This window comes from Hesperophylax consimilis, chromosome 22, assembly GCF_061612785.1.
Source record: "Hesperophylax consimilis isolate HC1 chromosome 22, BYU_Hcon_1.0, whole genome shotgun sequence".
Taxonomy (NCBI): domain Eukaryota; kingdom Metazoa; phylum Arthropoda; class Insecta; order Trichoptera; family Limnephilidae; genus Hesperophylax; species Hesperophylax consimilis.
This window is the reverse complement of record NC_142857.1, coordinates 22176904-22198215: the sequence shown is the minus strand read 5'-3', so window position 1 is coordinate 22198215 and position 21312 is coordinate 22176904. Positions and strand designations below refer to the sequence as shown.

Here is a 21312-nt window from a genome sequence, read left to right as displayed (position 1 = left end):
CCTATTTCTTACTTATCCCTTTGGATTTGCAAATATATTATTTACTTACTTACATGATTCCATATAATTGAGCTAGGATTCACTCACCCAACACAAGAGCCTCGTCTCTTTATGGTGAGGAAAAGCTATTATTATTTACCTTTATAACACTGTATAATATGTATAAATTGTATATTTATTGTAAAAAACATACAAATATTAAATAAATAAATAAAAAAAAATCATTTAATTGTTTTAGTTTCTTTTTCTTTCAGATAAGAAGAATTTACTCAAAAAGCAGTTTTTAAAAAGATCTCTATTTTCAAAAACAACAAAGTTTCCTTGAAATATTTTTACTTTTTGTAGCTAAAAACGTGTTTTACAAAAATTTTTCTACTTTTTTATCGCGTCACGACGCCGCACGATTCAGAAAAACCCACAAAACTTCGCAGTTGAGACAAAGTTAGATATTTTTATCTTTTATCTTTTATGCGTGGGAGTTTCGTCGGCAGTTTGTGTATAAACCTCCAATAAATACTTATACTGAGCCTCCGTCTCGGCGCTTAAAAGAATTTCCCACCGAATCGCCACATAAACGCGAAATGGCCCGCAGTTGGCAGTGATTATTACGAAATGGCCTACCGCAGTTGGTAGGGACTATTCTAGATGAGCTCTATAGGGCAAAAAGGAAAATAATATAACCAGAACTTTGCAAATACATAATAAAAAATATGCTTTGTTTTCAACTTCTTTTAAAAATTGATAAAAAAAAACACGCTTAAATTTTATTTTAATTTTCAGCAATTTGCAGTTTTGAATTTTTTTTAACTAAATGAAATTTTTAATTATTGTAGACAATTTTACCGATTCCTAAACGAAAATTCAGAAAAATCATTTTAAAAAGATGCGGTCACATCTAGGACATGAAACCAGGACCCTTGCCTTAATTACATAAAAATTTGCGGTGAGATAATGTTGGTAGCATAGACATATGAATATTAGTAGACCTGCCCTAAGTGATTAAAAGCGTATTATCCCCACTCCCCATACCGGTTCCATTGGAGCCGGCTGGGCTCGCGTATGGCCTCAAGTGAAATTTGAAAACGTGACGTCATCATTCTTGTGCGAACTATGGTCGAGGCATCATCGGTTCATTTTACGAAATAACACCGCAAAATGTTGACTTGTGATATGAAAACTTGTAAAAATAGATGTGAAAAAGAGAATAAACCCAATTGTCGTATTACATTCCATAAGTAAGCATTATTTTACTTTATTTTAAGCATATTCACACCGTATTATATGGATCAGTTTTAGAAACATATACTATCACATCACAATGTAGCGATTCTCAAGTGTGCTCATCGTTGTTTACTGGGGTAAGAAAATTATGAAACATTTGTAAAAGTGTCTTAACTAAATACTCTGAAACTAACTACGACTCTGCAAACAGAAGAAATTTACTTTGCCGAATTTGGACTTCGCAAATTAGTTCATAACGTGGCGAGTAATTTGCGCTCTCATGTAAAAATGTCTATTCATTCAAAAGCAGATTTTACTTTTAAGAACTAAATGGTGATATTATAATGCGAGATGCCTATTTACTGTCAGATTGATTTATTGACGAATCACAGTCAGCTTAACCCCCTTCGTTCTTCAACAGTTGATTTTACCCCTCGCCATTATCTTCTCGTCTATTAATTCCTATGTCTGTGGTTGGTAGTTTTTATTCGAAGTATGTATGATACAGTTAAAATATTGCCGAAGGATATAGGGTCCCATTAGCTCAGTTGGTAGAGCGTGCCCCGGCAAGGAAAGAATCCTGGGTTCACGTCCTACATGTGACCGTATCTATTTCTGTTTCAAATTTTCGTTTAGGAATCGCTAATATTGTCTTCAATAGTTAAATATTTCAATTTGAGGTTTTACTCATTAAGTTAATCCAAAAATAAAATATTCATCATAGACTTGCAGAAAATGTCAATAGATGTCGCACATTAAAATTAAAATAAAATATATTTATCTAAGACACTGTCTACAAAATAGCATTTAGTTCCGAGTTGAATCTTGCGATCATACATAAAGATAGCAGCCAATAAAAATGTACGGTGAGAAAATGAAGATAATGTTGCTAGTTCTTATTCGAAGTATGTATGATACAGTTAAAATTCTTCAATAGTTAAATATTACAATTTGAGGTTTTACTCATTAAGTTATTCCAAAAATTAAATAAATTTAATTTAATAAAGTTATATTATTATGAAATGAAAAGGTTATGGTATTATATTCTGGTTCTAGTTCTGTCTTTATTATTGCGACAGATGTTTTGGCGTTCAAAGCCACCACCAAAAGCCGTTCTGCAAAAATTTAACACTATAACAATAAATACTTTCAGTATGTATATGGCGGTATACTTTCACAGCGATATTATGTTTTGTGACCTGTCTTCAATTTTTCAAATTAATATTTTTATGTCAAACTGAGAAAATTAATGGTAAAGATTTACATTTTCTATGAATCTGTATGGAATATAATATAAACATGTATTTATTTAAAATGTTGCCCGAAAAACCGCAATTTAGAATTTAAACTTTTAAAATATTAGGGTGGAGACACATTATGCTATACGCATCGTCGCTTGGCCTATTTCAGCAAAACGCTCACCATACACTACCAATAGGCCACTTGCATCATATTTTTTAAAAAAATTTTCCGGTTAAGGAAAATATTCTAAGACATTCTGTATTATTATTATTTTCTTAATCGTATTTTTGAAACCCTGGGGATTTTTTGAAAATTTCAATCCTAAAAATCAGACCTTTTTTTATAAACCGGAAAGACGGGACATAATTTTATAGGTGAGAAAAAACAATGATTACATAGCTGAAAATCATTTAAAAAAAATAACGTTTTCCACACGAATGACACAGCAGAATAACGAGGCATACCAAAAATATTACATCTCATAAATATTTTTTTCCTTGATCCATCTTATTGATCATAAATCATTATAATGTACAACGTCTATATTAATAAATCCAATGTAATATACTTGTACTTGTAAATTATAATTTATAAGAATATTATAAAATTTGAATATTAATATTATTGATTTTGATATAATCAGCACCATAACCATTATACCTCTAAAACACGTACCGACATCTAAATTGTACGGGGTTCTCTTCACATCTGTCAAAAATTCAAACCAAATGAAAAGTTCGCAGAGAACAAACAATAAATCTAGTGAACGAATTAAAAAATTCGCCTGAAATCAAAGTGATGCCATATAAAAAAATTAAATCAGTGTGGAATTTTACAAAATTAATAGGAACATTTTCAGTAGACGGGACATTTCCATGTAGTGACGACACGAGCCCAAATAATGGATTTATTTATTTAAAAATAAAAATAAATGTACATTTCTACAAAATTTTACTAACATTTTCGTAATCTTAGTAAAAAGATCTATCCACACGATTTTTTCCAAGTCGTTATGAAATCCATGCAAGTGGCCTATTGGAATGTATTGCGAGCGATGTGATGAAATAGGCCAAACCATGATGCGTATGGCGTAAATAATAATATAATAATAATAATTGGATGACTTGTATAGCGCCGTTTTTGTGCAAAATCACCTCAAGGGCGCTGTGAATGTGTCTTCTACCTTAAGAGGAAGCTACAAGCCAAAAATGTGTATATTCTTGGTGTACCTTATATTGTATGTAATAGGCATTAAAATCGCTTGACAAACGGAGTCTAGAAACGTTCAATTCCAAGCACAAAACTGGTTTTTATTTATTTTGTAAATAATTTTATAAGAAAGCGAAAAAGTTAATCAAGTGAAACTTTCACAGACAATCTTAGCTACAATACTGTATTTTTTAAAAGTTGTTTCTTTTACGCGTTCATATTGGAAAAATATATTTTTTTTTAGTAATTTATTTTTTAATTTGTATTCTATTCAAAACTATATAGGAACATTTTTTCAATTTATCTGAAGCATATTTTTTGGTATTCATAATGTACACCAATTCGTTATAAAGATTAATCAAAATAGTGATTAATAGCTTCGCCTTAAGCAGAATTCAACACTCAAACAAAAAAGTTCGTCCCAAAAGACTCAACTTTGAAACCTATGGCTGTGGAAGCTGTGGTTAGCGTTTTTGACAACATTTTTTTCGTTTGATATTAAAATTTTATTATTTAGAATAGTAATGTTTATTTTAAATGCAAACACCGGAAAGAAATTTTATACAGTTTCTTAAAGAGTATTTATTTTTTAAGGAAAATTAAAATATAAGATGTATATAGCGTATTTGAAATACACAGAAAACATTGCAAACTGAACAAATGAATGTACTGAAAGGTTAACAAATACGAAAAAAATGAAAAATAAATTAAAACGAAAATTTTTATAAAATCCCATACAAGTTAGGAGGCTGCTTTAGTGTTCCGGCCTTGTGATCTAGGAGGTTTTGGTGAAATCGGTGTTGACGGAGATTAAATTGAGCTCTAAAAGAGTGGCCCGTATTGAGAATATTCGAGCAGACAATGCACGCGCGGGGAGCGAGTAGCGCAGCGGGAACGGCGCGGCGGCGGGAAGCGGGCAGTGCGCGGTCGATACAAACCTTCCGGAACGCTCGACAGATACCACAGTGGCTGCGAACGAAACGGGCGGGTCTTTGGCGCGCGTCTAGTAAAATAACTAAGTATTATATATTATTTCCGCTGGCGAAACGGGCGAAATTGTTGTGCTCGTCGCAAGTATGTCGAAGAACGCTTTCATTTCTGCAGTAATGAATCGACCAGCCCTCTGGAAGACCAAACATCCTCACTACAAAAAAAGAAAAAATAACATCAAATTATGGGGGGAAATAAAAATACTTTTTCCAGAAAATGAAGGTATGTATGTAGTCTGTTTTCGTAAATATACAGAAAATAGGGACACTCTTAATACGGACATATTATTTTAAAAACACTTTGTATCAGTTTGATAATAATGAGAAGTAACTATTTGAGTTTGACCTCTTTTATATTTTGACAAAATAATACTAAAATATTTTTTTTTATTTATTTCTTAAATAAACCCAAACTGAGAACCTTTTTAAGATCATAGGTTCAAATTTTGGGTTAAATAACAGAATAAAAAAACCAAGCTTAAAATTTTCGCTTCTATAACAATAGAAGCCAAGTGAACAATTGATTTTAATTTGAACGAAATAACTATTAAAAAGCATTATTTTCTATTTCCGGAAACTGAAATACTCCAACGACAACGTGTTTTTTTCTCTCTTATTACAAGCTCATAAGTACTATATTGTATATTGATTGAAATAATCTTTATACTTATTGCGTATTCTTATAGCTCGCATCGTCGCTCTGTTGTTTCTTCTATTTCCTCTTCGAATTCCATCGCGTTTTGTTTCTTCCATAAGTGCGCGGATGTCCAATCCCCTATTCCCATCTCTTTCTCGTACTATATTATGTAAGAGGCACGCTACTTTAATAATGAGGTGACTATGTTTCAAATTTGTCTCCATTGGTTTTAAAAGTAATCTCCACTTATTGACCAAAATGCCAAACGCACATTCCACACAATTTATCGCTTTTGACAAATGTTTATTGAATGTCGTCTTTTCGTCATCAATATTTTTGCCTGGATAAGGTCGCATCAAAAATGTTTTTAATGGATAGGTGTGATCACCTATCATAACATTTGGAAGAACTTCATGAGAACCAGGCACGCGTGCTGGTGGAGGTACATTGTAATTATCACTGGTTAAGAGTTCATTAAGTTTCGAACATTGGAATGTGCCATCATCATTTGGTTTGCCTCCGCCACCTACCTCAACTGCAATAAATGTGTAATCCGCATCTACTACCGCTTGTAAAACAACAGAGATATATTTTTTATGTTTCCCAAATTCACTTTCGCTTCGTTTCTGTTTCTTTACCCTAAAAGGCTTTCCACCTATGGCACCAATGCAGTTAGGAAATTGCCACTTTTCATAATACTCCTCAGCGACTTGCTTCAAACGAACTGTCGATGGTTTAGGTATGTGCACTGTTTGTAATGAGTTCCAAATTGCTTGAAATGTTTGGTATACCATACTTGAAACGGTGCTTTTTCCCAAACGAAAAGAACCCGTCAGTGCCCTGAACGACATTCCAGTAGATAGAAACCTGAAACAAAAAATGTCTAAAGTTAAGGTATATATTTTTTTCCAGTTTGGGAGCTCCAAAAAAGATGGAAGAATTTAAAGGACAGCTACAGAAAAGAACTAAAAAAGAATCCAACAATAGACGACCATGAACATCAGTGGAAATACTTCGAAATGTTGTCTTTTCTTAGGGACGAAATAGTACCAACACCCAGTGAAACATTGAATGCAGAGAATGAAGGAGATGCTTCGATTTCTGATGAGGACAATGTGGAAAACATCGGGAGCCCTGGAGATGTGTCGTCCCCAGTGTCTCAATCCCCGCCTTCCCCCCAAAATTCTCAACATAAACCTTCTAGAAAACACCATACTGCTAACGATTTTAGAGCCGAGTATTTGAAGATAGAAAAGAGGAAAATACAAATATTGGAAAGAGAAATTTTGCAAAAAGAAGGCTCATCAGAGAAATCTGACGACTACCACTTCCTCATGAGCATTTTACCGGAAATGGAGAAATTGCCCCCAATACAAAAAATGAGACTACGCAACAAGATTAACCAAGCGCTCATTGATGAGATGAACATATCTCTGTACGGCGAGTCACAGTCACCCGTCGGCTACGACTCGGCCGAAGATCACTCGATGTAATTATTATTATTTAAACCCTCAGACTAATTTGTTCGCTTTTGGGAACAGCTCATATGGCCTTTTTTATTAATTATTTTTATATGAACCAACAAAAATATGAGGTGGAAATAATGTTTATAGTATATTTGTCTAATAAAATGTGTTTTTCTTTATAAGCAATTTTTAAAACTTTATTTTTAATTTAAAAATTTATGTTTATAATAAAATTTGAAAGCTCTACTCGCTATTTCATCTCTTTTCATACCGGCATCTGTTATTCATCCTTCATATAATCCGGGCCTCTTGAAGACCCGCATTAATAAATCCCTTCCTATAGTCCCTATTTTATCCCGCCTCACAATGCTGCCTTACCGGGTGATGATAATATATAATTCCCCTGTCTTTACACTGGACAGACAGGGGCGCTCTCGCGATGTGTCGTATAATTATTATTTTTTTAACGCGGAGAAAGAACATGCCAGAGGCCTGCGGGGTTAAACATAAACTTACTATTCATAAAACTTACCTTAACGTCAAAAACAGTTTTTCTTTTGCTGTAATACTTTTTTGGAAATTAGTATCAATCGTAGTCAATGCAGGTTCTATCTTCCCGAGTATGTAATCAAAAGTTCCCACACTCATTTTAGTATATTCGAAAAATTTATCCGGGCACGCTCGTAACTCTTCATATAAAACATGAAATTCGCCACTTCTCTCCCTCTCTGATTTGAGATAGTGGACGCTCTTCTTACTAAACATAATATCATGAGCAAAAAAAGAGTTACTTTCCAGGCAATAGCGAGATATGTTAGATAAAGACATAGTTCACTGATTGAGACGCAACACACGCTGTTATCTCTGGCGGTCGCCGCTCGATGCGATAGCTACTAAACAACTGAGCGCCGAGGCGTCTCTCTTCGTTTGCTGCCCCTGCCACTACGCGCAGCCCATCGTCTCTGCCTACTCGTTCGGAAATGGCGTGATGGTTACTTAAATATTTTATGCAACCAAATGAAACCCAAATTGAGGAGCGTTTTCACAAAGAGAAATACATAAAAAACTTAAGATGATAAGTACGACAGTTAATATTTAAATATTTTATGATAAATTAAAATACATATTCAATTAACTGTTAGACATGATGAATAAGAAGAAAACTCGGCTCATTTATTAAAAGCCATCTTTATTTAAAAAGAAGTCGAAATTTTCGACGTTTGACAAAAGACACCGTTACATTTTAGTTCTGAAATAAAATTATCGTTTTTAATCAAAATAATTGCTTGCTTCATCTTTCTAAGAACTACATCTAAAAAAATTAAAAACATAATACCTACCGTTGAAAATAAATACAAATAATGGTTAAGTAATTGGTAGGGAAAGAGAAATGTTTTTTTTTAATTATAACTTGGGGCATTCTCAGATACATTGAAATAAGATAATAATGCATCTTTTACATTGTATTCCTAGCTAATTTACCATTTTCTATTGCACATGTTGCTTATTGGTTTTGAAAATATGAATTGGCCATTTCGTAGACGCTTACACCTACAAAACGCTCCTTAATTGTTGTTGAATAGAATTGTTGCTGGAGTGGGAGGGGACGGTAGACAAATACTCTAAAAATGTCAAAAACAAAACAAAAAAGATTTGAATGTCATTAAAAGTATAAATAAGAATTTTATGAAAAAATTGAATACTTCGCAACAAATAGCTTCGGATTACAAATACTTACGAATCTACTCCAGTAACTATTAGGTTTCTATTGATTTGAAAGACTTTTCCTTTTTAATAAAAAATAACTATTCCGTTCTGATTTAATAGCTTTATTGACTGGATGAAATTTTATCGAGTTAAAAATTACTCGAAATGCAAAAAAAAACATTTACGCAGTTTTCTCAACAACCCTATCATCAACAATTAATAGGTATCAATTATTTTACAAGCAATACTTATTAGCCTGAAACACTCATCCACATTGAAAAATCTCCTGATAAAAGATACATGACGCCAACGGTACTTGAACCCGTGTCCTTTCGATTTCCGGTCGACAGCTCTGACCACTGAGCTATGGCGACTTATCTCTTATCCGCGAAATAATTCAATATATACTAGTGTTTCATTCAACAATTACTGCTTGTTACATTTTTTTTTCACCTGAAACAACCAACTTTATTTTATATGAGAAAGGCGTTGTAAGTGCTAACTCTCTCACTAGATGACGTCGAGACAAATTGTCTACATTTTTTGGTGAAGATACTAGAACTTGTCAAATATTAATAATTTTTTTTTTGGTAAACTAATGTTTAAGACAAGATTTTTTATGCATAGCACAAAGGGTAACAATTATTTTACAAGCAATAATTATTCGCCTGAAACACTCATCCACATTGAAAAATCTCCTGATAAAAGATACATGACGCCAACGGGACTTGAACCCGTGTCCTTTCGATTTCCGGTCGACAGCTCTGACCCACAGCTCTGATCACTTTCTTCTTTATTTAAATTTATCAAAAAATGAAGACCATTACTGCCATTTTCCTACCGCCAAAAGCTACTTTATAACCTCTCTTTCTATTACACGTGTTCGTGTAGTCGGTGAAAGAGTGTCGTTTCCTTTATTTCCGTCACCAGAAAAACAAACCATCTCCCGCGCGTCCTTCGTGCGTTGGCAACGCCGCCGAGCCGTAAACAAATATTTACCCCACGTCGCGAAGGGTAATATTATTTAGGGTAGATGCTATCAGCTATCAGGGGTCCCCTCCAATCTCCCGGACAGGTGCGGGTGCCGAACATAGCACACACCAAACACCAGCTGTACAACATGCACAAGGTTATCTCACCTTTATTTTTAGCACGGCGGAATTCTTCAAAGAAACGTCCGCATTCAAGGGGACAATAAAATTACAATGTTAATAATTATTTAGTTACTTCTAGCCTTTTAAGAGCCATTAGGTGAAACAATTTAAAACAAAAAAACGTAATAAACTTCTTTTTTTTGGTTTGACTGAGGATTGAACCTTCCTCCCCAGAGACTACTGAAGTCAACCGCGTTAACAATTGAGCCAATTCCCCGTTGGGTAGGATCGATATTTATTTCGTAGATATGTTATCTGCAGTAATGTCATCTAGCCGATATAAAATACTGTTCATTTATTAAAAATCTGGTAATTTTTTTTCTGTTAAAAACGGGACTGCAGGCCTTTAACAAATGAATTGAAAGAGTTCCTAACAAAATACCAGTTAAGAGTGAATGTTTTATGAAGACAGCGGAATACACGTTCATACAAATATTGATATTGTCGCATTCCGTCATGATATTTATTAGGAAAAGAACACGTGTTCTGAATGGCCAATATTTACCAGGAAATTGGCAGGCTATCAGATTTTTAACACTAATTGCGCGACCTATAAGAAAGCTAAACAGTTAAATTCGGTGTATATATTTTAAGATTCAAAACAATTTTAACCGATCAGCCACGGAAGTCAGTACAAATATTTATGTAATGTATTATTTTCAAAAATAAATGACAAATTAAAACGTTTCCATACGTCCTAAGCTCCTAAGCGTTAAAAATAATAATCATTACACAAATTACAAGAAAATCGTTATTGCCCACAAACTATCAATTATTGAAAAAAAAAATACAATACAATTTTCTCTGATTTATTGTGGATAGAGACAACTTTTTTATAGTAAATTGTCTCCGGGAAAATGTATTATGTGATCGAATCGAGAAATGATTCTGATTAATTCATGTTTCTAATGGGTTTTGGTCATTGATGTACTATGTAATTCCGACCACAGAGACAACCATTCCAAGGAAAAAATAAACAAATGTAAATTTATCGTATTTATAGTTCGACGTTGTCAAACTCTCTTTGGTAAAGATATGGGATTACTTTCGAGCAATAAATCACCGGAATGATAATATCAACTCGGTTAAAATTTCACTCAAAAGTTTGTAAAATACCCAAATCGAAATCGTGATTCCATCTCCGCTTTTCGTGCCATTTCGTCTGAGTTTTAAGTTTTGAAACAACGCAGAATACATTGGCTTTACGGAAGGTACTAAAAATAACCGTATCGTTATTGCGGAGAATATGCTACACTATATTTATGTAACCAACTCTATGATTTCATCCATTCTATACAAAGGTCGAGAAACTAATTTCTTCGGAGGGGTATATTTGGATGATTTGTTTTTTGTGCAATATCACCTCAAGGGCGATGTACATTATACATTTCTTCTATTTCTGTTTCTATCGTTTCATACTCTTCTTTATAATCGCTGCAAAGTCACTTGGCTTGGGGGCGTACAAGAAATGGCCAAGTTCCGTCGACAACTAATTCAATTAAATTATTAAATAAAGGAAACTACGGAATTATTTCAGGCAGTATAAGGCTTCCCGTTAACCTGACCAGCTTTCCTTACACTACGCACCAACATAATAAAATATGCAAATGCAGTAGAGATACATAGAATTCTAATATTATAAATTATACACGTAAAAGTCACTTTGTGGAACCCAGTGCACATACATTGCCAAATATCAATGACAATCCTAATTATGCAAAACCTCCTAGATCACAAGGCCGGAACACTCATTCAAAGCAGCCTCCTAAGCTCCTAACTTGTATGGGATTTCACAAAAATTTTCGTTTTAATTTTTTTTTCAATTTATTCTTATTTATTAAAACATCTTAAAATGTATTAGTAAATTTTTAAAAATAGATGTTTTGAAGGTTCTCATACAAGGTAGGAGGCAGATTTGATTCAGTGTGCTGGCCTTGTGATCTAGGAGGTTTTGAATTAGGCTACTATTGAAGTAATAATGCGAAACATGGGAGATAGCATAATAGGGCTACGGCCATTGGTCACGAGAGCTATGGGGAGCGACATTCATTATGATGATGATTTAAAATGAAGTAATTAGTACCATCATAGCCTTCCCCTCCCGTCCAGCTCGTATCCATCTCCATGCAGTTCTTTCTACCTCTTCCTCGGTCAGGTCGCTTCCACCCATTTGGTCATAATGTAAGTCACCAAAATCATCAATTAAAAAACAATTAAGTATGGCTCCAATAACTGGCAGCATAACCCATACCTGCCTCTCAAATTGAAGATATTAGGTATTTAATTATTCTCACTGATAGTCCCCGGCGGATCTACAAACATTTTAATAGGTTCGTTATGCTCATAATACGATTATAAAGTGCATTGCCGATGCAATGAAAATGATTTGCCAACATTGCGATGGTAACCTTCGGCAAAACGAATTAACTAAAGTCGTTGGTATCGAACAGAGAGTAGCCAAATCATATGCCAAGTGGAGACACGCTCCAACATACAAAATGTGTAATATGTTAACATTCTGTCCAAACACTGTGCGTGGGAAGCACCACATAATGAGGAATTCCAAAAATAGACGAAACCTTGGAAACAAACAGACGAACAAACAAACAAACCGACTACACTGCCGAACTGAATTAATGTTACAGGAGCAAACACGGAAGGAGCACAATACTCAAGAAAATAACTTTTTATTTTTTATGTGAATACCGCACAAGAGTCCCAAGAAGGTAGTGGGGAGGGGAAGGAGATGGGAGAGCGTAAGGTGGGGAAATACCTCTCTATTCAGATCTGGTCACCAAACACGGCTAAAGCCATTTCAAGGTGAATGTTTCAATACTGAATGGTGATCTTACACCAGGGTGATATTGAGAGTATTTTTCACTCTGGAACGTGCCGCAAATAATCATAAAATATTTAAAGCAGCAAATCTTTATTTTATGTCTGAGCGCTTGGTTCATCAGTTTTAATTTTAAAAAATGTAAAAATTATTTCTTGTTAAAATAAATTATATTAAAGGTGGGTTACTTTATCACTTGTCTGAATTCTTGAAACAATCAGTCCCATTTTAAAAGAGAACACTTAAATTCAAAACAAATACAAGTTCATTGAACCTCAGTTTATTTGGGTAAGTTTTTAGATTCTCACGGCCAAAAGCATTTTTATTGTTTGTTCTTCGGATCTACCGGATCTGCCCTGATGATGGACACTGCAACGCTGTCCGAAACGTCGGCTAAAGGAGTTAGCGCAACACTGCATAACACTCCAAAAACAAACAATAAAAACACAGTTTATTTTTGTTGTTTGTTTTTGGGGTGTTATGCCGTGTTGCGCTAACTCCTTCTTTAGCCGACGTTTCGGACAGCGTTGCAGTGTCCATCATCAGGGCAGATCCGGTAGATCCGAAGATGTGTGAAGATGTACCGGATCTGCCCTGATGATGGACACTGCAACGCTGTCCGAAACGTCGGCTAAAGAAGGAGTTAGCGCAACACGGCATAACACCCCAAAAACAAACAACAAAAATGCTTTTGGCCGTGAGAATCTAAAAACAGTTTATTTATTTATTTATAAAAGTTGTTACAACAATCACTTCAGACACACAACTGAAATTAGTGTGTTTGGTAATTAATATAAATCCTATAACAAAACATCATCCATTAATAAAAAAGTTTCCACGTACATACAAATAATAAATGATCGAATGAAAATGTATATACAAGTTTATATCCAGGGGCAAAACGTAAACAAGATCCCAGGAGTGCATAAACAACGCAACGGATATCCGTTTACAAGAGTAGTATGCAAGAACAACACAACAGAACGTTGTGCGGACATACTGCCGTACTATCGCACTATGGAGGAGAATAATAATACTGCAGATGAGATCTTCAAGTTAGTTCCCTCTCCCTCTGGGGTATTGATCGCGCGCCGGTTTCAGGGTTACATGTCACCTTGGGAGGTGAGATTTATGTGAATCGTAATGAAAATGTCCGACATTACGGTAAACGGCGGCCATTTATATTAATATTGTTTATTCCGGGATCGGGGACGAGACGTGCTGCTACTGGAAAAGTTTTTAGACTATGTCCAGAGTGATGACGTTATTATGGAATGGTTCGGGTACTAACTAGCCTATTCAAACTTCTGCCCTCCTGGTGGATTAAAAATGTGCAGTTTTTAGTTTATAAGATTTAGTTTATCAGAAATAGTCAATGTTCATTGTTGTGTTGTCTGATTAAATATTTCATTTCATGTTTTCGTATTTATCATTTAAAATTAACTTCACTTTTCTTATCTCGATTTGTAGAATCTTTTACATCAAATTCGCGTCTGTGTGTCACCTTTCCTGTCATCTTTTCTATGTATCGTCTGTCTATGCTCCGTTTTGTCTATGTGTATTTGTGTCAAAACAACTGTTATGGGTTAAAATGTGCAAATAACAAAAATAAACCTTTTACAAAATTCGCTTTCATTCGAGATCTAAAAGCCTTTGAGTCAGCCATTCGACACCTTAAAGCCTAGAATCATTGCAAATGCATCTGAATCAAAACGCAATAAATCAATCTATTAAAACATAAGTGTTTTAATAACAACCATCTCTCATCCATCCATCTATCTCTGTGCGTATCCCTGCGCAAAGAAACGAAGGACTTCAAAAAAAGCAGCTCGCCTTACAACCGACGGCAAAAGTCCTGGAGACTATCGCAGGAGCGTACACAGTCAATTTATAAGGATTTTATTGCAAAATATGACAGAGGCCGCAAGAGTTATACAGAAAACTAATTAACCTGCAATTGACAACATTAGGTACTATAGGGTTTTAATCGTTAAGTCTTTGTTCAATAAATCAAGCCGCATTGAAAGGATTCCGAAGCAATCAACGGATGTATTTATGATTATTACTGAATGGATTTTCTTACATAGACGGCAATTAATCGTTCAGCATCTAGTTAAGATTTCAATTGAACAATGAATAAGATCTTACATAGTTTACTTTCAGCCGAAATTCATTATCTCAAACTAACATGAATATTTTATTTTTATTATAGAAACAAAACAGTACATATGTTTTATAGTGATGTATTTTTTGCGCTACCTTCTTCTTTAGCCGATGTTTCGGACAGGCCTGCGTCTATCGTAAGTCTTGTACAAAACTTACTGAGGCCTGCAAAAGCCAAGTTTCCTCTTGAAACAGATGGAGTTTATAAACTCAGCTGTTCCGGATGTGACAAGGTTTATGTAGGTTAGACAGAAATCTCCAAAATCGATCACCAAAAGAATATAAATATTATAAATATAATAAATAAAACAGCAAAACTTTAATTTTACAGATTTTTTTTTAGCAATTTTGACAGCATTTGGTTCTATAGAACGGGCAATCTGCCTAGCTAGGAACTAATATAGACCTACAATTCATAATAACACTTGTACTTCTTTTTAATATACAGCTTTTTAAGCTATCGTACCCTTAAATTGAATATACCATTCCTAAGAGAAAGTCCAGTTATATTCAATTTTCCAGTTATGTCCTAAATCCTGTATCTAAATTTCGCCAATAAACAATTAGATAATGTTAATTAAGTGTTAATCTCAAGTGACCTACCAGGTAAGTATTGTACTGTATATTATCTCCATAAATAGTTAAGTAATAACATAGATCACTGTAGAAATGTATTATAAGTTTGTACAGCGTCCTTGAGGTGATTTTGCACAAAAACGGCGCTATACAAGTCATCTAATTATTATTATTATTATTATTGCAATATTATTATCTTGTCATTTGTGCTATATACATGTATCTAATGTAATGTAATAAATAAATATCAGAACACTTTCGAGCATGTGAACTCGGCCACCCTGACAAATCGGCAATTGCCGAGCATTTCATCGAAACCGGCTATAATTACTTTGGATTTGTTACTGAAATTCTAGGAAGACCTAAAACACATAGAGCACGCCTTATTACGGAGGCAAATGAAAATCATAAAAATACAGTGAAAATCACATATCAGTACATATTTTTGTAATTTATTATTTGATGTAGGTACATTGAGTGATAACCAGGTGACTAGAGTGTAAAGGGTGTATGAAAATGTCTGTAGGTCGAGTGGTGGTGGAAGTGGGAAGTGATGGTATATATATACATAGAAGTAAAACGATATTTATGCGCATTAAACAGTAAATACAAACTGTCATTCAAATGAAGATCTTTTTAAATGTAGTCGGTCAAGACAGAAAAAATGCCGACGTTGGAATAATGGCACATTTTATTGAAGGGTACGATGATCTTTTTAAATGTAGTCGATCAAGACAGAAAAAAATGTCGACGTTGGAATAATGGCACATTTTATTGAAGGGTACGATGATCTTTTTAAATGTAGTCGGTTAAGACAGAAAAAAATGTCGACGTTGGAATAATGGCACATTTTATTGAAGGGTACGATGATCTTTTTAAATGTAGTCGGTCAAGACAGAAAAAAATGTCGACGTTGGAATAATGGCACATTTTATTTTATTTTATTATTTTATTTATTTATTTTATTATTGATGATCTTTTTAAATGTAGTCGGTCAAGACAGAAAAAAATGTCGACGTTGGAATAAGGGCACATTTTATTGAAGGGTATGATGATCTTTTTAAATGTAGTCGGTCAAGACAGAAAAAAATGTCGACGTTGGAATAATGGCACATTTTATTGAAGGGTACGATGATCTTTTTAAATGTAGTCGGTCAAGACAGAAAAAAATGTCGACGTTGGAATAATGGCACATTTTATTTTATTTTATTATTTTATTTATTTATTTTATTATTGATGATCTTTTTAAATGTAGTCGGTCAAGACAGAAAAAAATGTCGACGTTGGAATAATGGCACATTTTATTGAAGGGTATGATGATCTTTTTAAATGTAGTCGGTCAAGACAGAAAAAAATGTCGACGTTGGAATAATGGCACATTTTATTGAAGGGTACGACTGATTGACGAATTTGCTGCTGCATTTGTATTGTAATTAGGCATGGAGAATAGTGCTGTATGTCCCCCGGAGAAAACTTACTGATATAAAATACTGTTTATTTAAAATCTGGTCATTTTATTCGTTTGCCTGTTAAAAATGGGACTGTGGGCCTATAACGAATGAATTAAAGAGTTCCTAACCATTAAGTTATTCCAAAAATAAATATTATTTTCATTGGAGCTATGTCAGGTTTTGAACCCGCGGCCTCTACTGGACTATAATGTTTATAATTATATATATTTTTAAACTGACAGCTTTTTAATTAACTGTCAGGTATTTTTAATTTTTCACCGTTTTCATATTCGATTTAAAAAAATCATTTCTTCTGATTTTTAAATATATTTATAAAGTCAAAGATAATATGTAAAATCTTTATTTCTTCGTTGTGGTTTCTATCTGGTGTATTTAATAAGGTATAAAAATTCATATCCAACAGTAAAATAAGGTATTTCTTCTTTTAATAGTTTCGTAATATCCGCAGTCAAGTCATTACAATACGAATAATTTATGGACATAATCGGCTATTTCGTATTCTAACAGCGCTATTAAGAGAAAAATATATTCATACCACCATCTTGCACCTTCCTGCTTTTGTCCTGAACAAACGACACGAGGAGTAGAAAGAACACATTGTTCTTACCTGAAACAAACGGAAAAATACGTTATTATTTTGTAATAAACTTGAGCATTGCAAGATTATGTAGGTCCCAAAGACTGCACAGTACAATAGGGTTTGCAAATCCCGCACCTATTTAAAATCCCGCGGGATTGCAGGATATAGAATTTAGAAATTCTGGGGGATTTTGAATTGGAATAATTCTAACATTTCATTGGTATTTTTTTAGTATTCGGAATCAATTATTATATTTTATATTAATAAAAAAATACTTTAAAAAGATAACATAGTAAGCCATTTAAGAGGATTCTTTGTAATATCATAAAAATCATCTTAGCAATATCATAAAAAAGTTATTGAAAAAGCAGCATAAAAAGTACATATTTTAAGAAAACTTTGATTTAAAAATGTTTATAAACATAAACGTCACTGACAGGACTCTCCAGTCATTTGAGATCAACCATCTTTGATAATAGTAATTTTATAAAACATACATTGAAAACGTAACGTAATAATGAAGATATTGATAAAAGACATGATCGTAAAACGACAAGTCAACGGTCATTTTTTATGCACAAAAGCCCAGCAGCGGAAAACACCATCGAAACGGTAAATACTGACTACTGGCGCCCGCGTATGGCGTCATTCGCAACTCGCAAGCATGTGCAATTGACCAAATATTGCTGAAATCCCGCGGGATTGCGGGATTGCAAACCCTGAATACAATGAATTCCGAGAAGAAGCAGTAAAAACAAGTTATTTCTAGGATAATGTGGGTGGAGTGAACACTTGGGGGCGGTTACGGAAGAGCTACAACGACAGAGGTGGACACAAGTCAGAGACAGATATAATCATTGAGGAAAATTTAATAATATTTTGTAAATTTATTTTACGCTCGTCTCTGCAACACGATTTGGCGGACGATATTGGCCTTGTAACTAATTACAATTAAATTCAGAGATAAAGTTGCATTAGAGTAGTAGACCTATCAAAATTCTCCGGTACCAAATACTGCGATGAACTGGCAATGTAGAAAGAATAAAAAAATGATAAGAAAACGAAATAACAAATGGAAACGATCCAAAGGCAGACCGAGGAAGGGGTGCAAATTGACCGTCGAAGAAGATTGGAGCAGGATGAGAATACAGGAGAATCAAACATACTAATTTCAGTTGTCTGTCTTTGATTGTTACTGATTCAATAAACTCATGGATTTGTTTTGAATTTAAGTGTCATTTTCTGTAATGAATAATGTAGGTCGGAGACCATGGAACGTGAAGACCATGGAGTCAACATAAGTCTGCGAATGTACGCCACGAACGCAGCATATTAAAGCCAGTACGCGTGTCACACGGAGTAAAATAAGTATTGCTAATTTATTAGGAATTATTATTTATTCAAATTATTGATAATCCGATTACAAACGGGATTGCACATTTAATAATTTACGAATTCACATATTTCGTGATTAAAAATTAGAATATTTCCGTGCACGTGCATTTGTACCGGATTATTAATAATTTGAAAAGTTTCTTAATAAATTGAAAGCAATACTCCTTTTTCAGCAACAATATTTTCAAAATTGGAACTGATTGTGTCAAGAAATCAGAAGTACCTCAATTTTTTTGCCATAAAATTATTAAATTCTATATTTTAAAAGTGTATTTCTTTTGTTTAATTTGTAAATTCAGATGTTTTGTAGGGTCCGCGCGCTAGTAGAGTAGTAGTGGCATTTAAATAGCAAAAAAATATCAGCATTCGGAGCCGACGGCGAAGATTTCCGAAGAAGGCGATAATGTGATTGATTTTTAGCAGAACTGGGATTTTATAACCTATACATAATTATCGCACAAAAACATACGACTTACGACGACAGAGTTCTCAGCACCGCACTGGAGAAAGACCACCATCCAGAATCTAATACTTGAAATGGCTTGAGCAGTGTTTGGTAACCCGCTCTGAATAGCCAGTTAATTTCTTACCTTCTTTTTAAGCCTCACAACGTACCCCGAATTGGGGTGACAAAGTACCACTGGAGCAGTCAGCAGCAGTTGGAACTCTTACGCATGTTTTAAAAAGTGTTCATATATCACATTCAAAGTAAAATGTAAAATAATATAATCATCACAAAAGTGGTGGTTATGGTTAGGTGACCAGAGAGTTACATGGGTCTGACCGCGAAGGGAGGGATAGGGTTTTAAGAGGGTTGCACGTTGAAAATATAACTCCGCTTCAAAATTTATACCCGAATTAGAATTTCAAACCACCCGACACCCTTTTTCTACCTCGCTTCGAAGCTCCTTCTCTATTTAATATCCTACTTTTTTTATCTACCTTTCCCAAATCATCTGATGCCTGAAAATTTCGCAATTTTCGTGATGAAATTTCAAACGTTTTTTTTTGGAAAACATTTTTCTGAACTGGCACACACTCCTCATTTCATTTACTTTAATACTTACGTATTGTGATATAGATACTGTGATAGTCCCAGCGAGAGGTCGTACATGACGTCATCCATCTAGAATCTTCTGTCTTTTTCATTTACTTACAAGACGTGTGGGAGGGAAGAGGACAATCTTCGATGGCGTGTGTACGAGCGCTCGCTGGTACTACCATAGGAAGACTATTCTGTTGTCTTGATCCTGCCACGTCACTGCCACAAGAAGCAAGCGAATGAAATATTTTACAATTTGAGATCTAAATGAAGCATAATATAGCAAAAAAAGGCTAAACATAAGTGGCAGACAAAAATTTTCTGCACTTTCAAGGGTACTAATACGGATCATTAACTTGTCCGTGCATCACACCCCACGTTCGTGCATACGTGCATCTATTACCACCGCCAATAACTACCCCCCCCTCTTTCCATTCTCCTACCACCCCCTGGCGAAATATTCAATTGACATATCAACTGTCACCGCCAATGCACCAGTCACCTGCCACTCTTTCATAGAAAACGCAATACTCGCCTTTATTTCACCAAAAACCACCACATATTGAAGAATCTTGTATTTTAGTGACGTCTTCGATAAAAATGGAATCTTCACTATCACAAAAAACTACCAGTGATATCCTGTACATGTAAGAGATCACCCATAGATGGCACTAGTAGTAGTCTATTAGTTAACCATATATGGCGTTAGCTGTCGAGTATTGTAGAGACCGAGGGAATAATAAATAAGGTGGGATCCTTAAGGCGAAGCTTAATGCCAAATCACTATTTTGATTAATCTTTATAACGAATTGGTGTACATTATGAATACCAAAAAATATGCTTTAGATAAATTGAAGGTTTTTCTATCGCTTCGCTTGAGTAGAATACAAATAAAAAAATAAATTATTCAATCAAAAATATAAATGAAAACTACTTACTAAAAAAAATTTTTTTTTAATAGAAATGTATGAACGCATAAAGGAAACAACTTAAAAAAAAACAGTATTATGGCTAAGATTATCTGTGACAGTTTCACTTGATTAATTTTTTTGCTTTCTTATTAAATTATTTACAAAATAAATAAAAACCAGTTTTTTGCTTGAAATCGAACGTTTCTAGACTCCGTTTGTCAAGCGATTCGAATGCCTATTACCTACAATATAAGGTATACCAAGAATATACACATTTTTGGCTTGTAGCTTCCTCGGAACCGCCTGCTAATTAAGATATAAGAGCCCATTTTCAATCTATCACATTAAAAGTCCAAGTGTTTTGTAGAAACCGGAGTTTTATTTAATGAGAGAGTTTGTGAGAAACACCGGAGACACAACATTACCTCATATTGAAGTATGGAGTGTTTTGATGACGTCATCCTGTTATCTAGGCCACTAAAAACTACCACATATTGAAAAAAATATGTGTTTTGATGACGTCATACCGTTGTGGGAGGAGGAACGAAATAAATTCCGCGGCATTGAAGATTCGTTCGTCGTTCATTATAACTAGAACACTGTCTGTGCGCGAGATGACGTCATTAACAGTTCTTTTTTATCATTATGCCAAATCGTTAATTAATATTTTATATGTTGCATTCATTATTAAATCATCCTGTAAATATACTAA

At 34.1% G+C, this 21312-nt stretch overlaps 2 protein-coding genes across 3 annotated transcripts in view; one reads left to right on the top strand and one right to left on the bottom strand.

Annotated features, from left to right (window-relative positions):
* Nucleotides 1–21312, bottom strand: part of Smr (nuclear receptor corepressor smrter) — a 608275-nt gene that overhangs the window by 494678 nt on the left and 92285 nt on the right. The window lies entirely within an intron of this gene.
* LOC149413247 (uncharacterized) lies at nt 4650–6924 on the top strand. Its single transcript, XM_089645127.1, has 2 exons — nt 4650–4884; nt 6211–6924. The coding sequence occupies exons 1-2, from the start codon at nt 4749–4751 to the stop codon at nt 6789–6791; spliced, it is 717 nt and encodes a 238-aa protein (XP_089501253.1). The 5' UTR covers nt 4650–4748; the 3' UTR covers nt 6792–6924.

What these genes read in the sequence shown, in the direction of transcription:
- LOC149413247 (XM_089645127.1), top strand. Translation starts at nt 4,749, where the DNA reads ATGTCGAAGAACGCTTTCATTTCTGCAGTAATGAATCGACCAGCCCTC. An exon ending in ACTTTTTCCAGAAAATGAAG is followed by an intron (nt 4,885 to 6,210) that starts GTATGTATGTAG and finishes ATTTTTTTCCAG; the next exon opens with TTTGGGAGCTCCAAAAAAGA.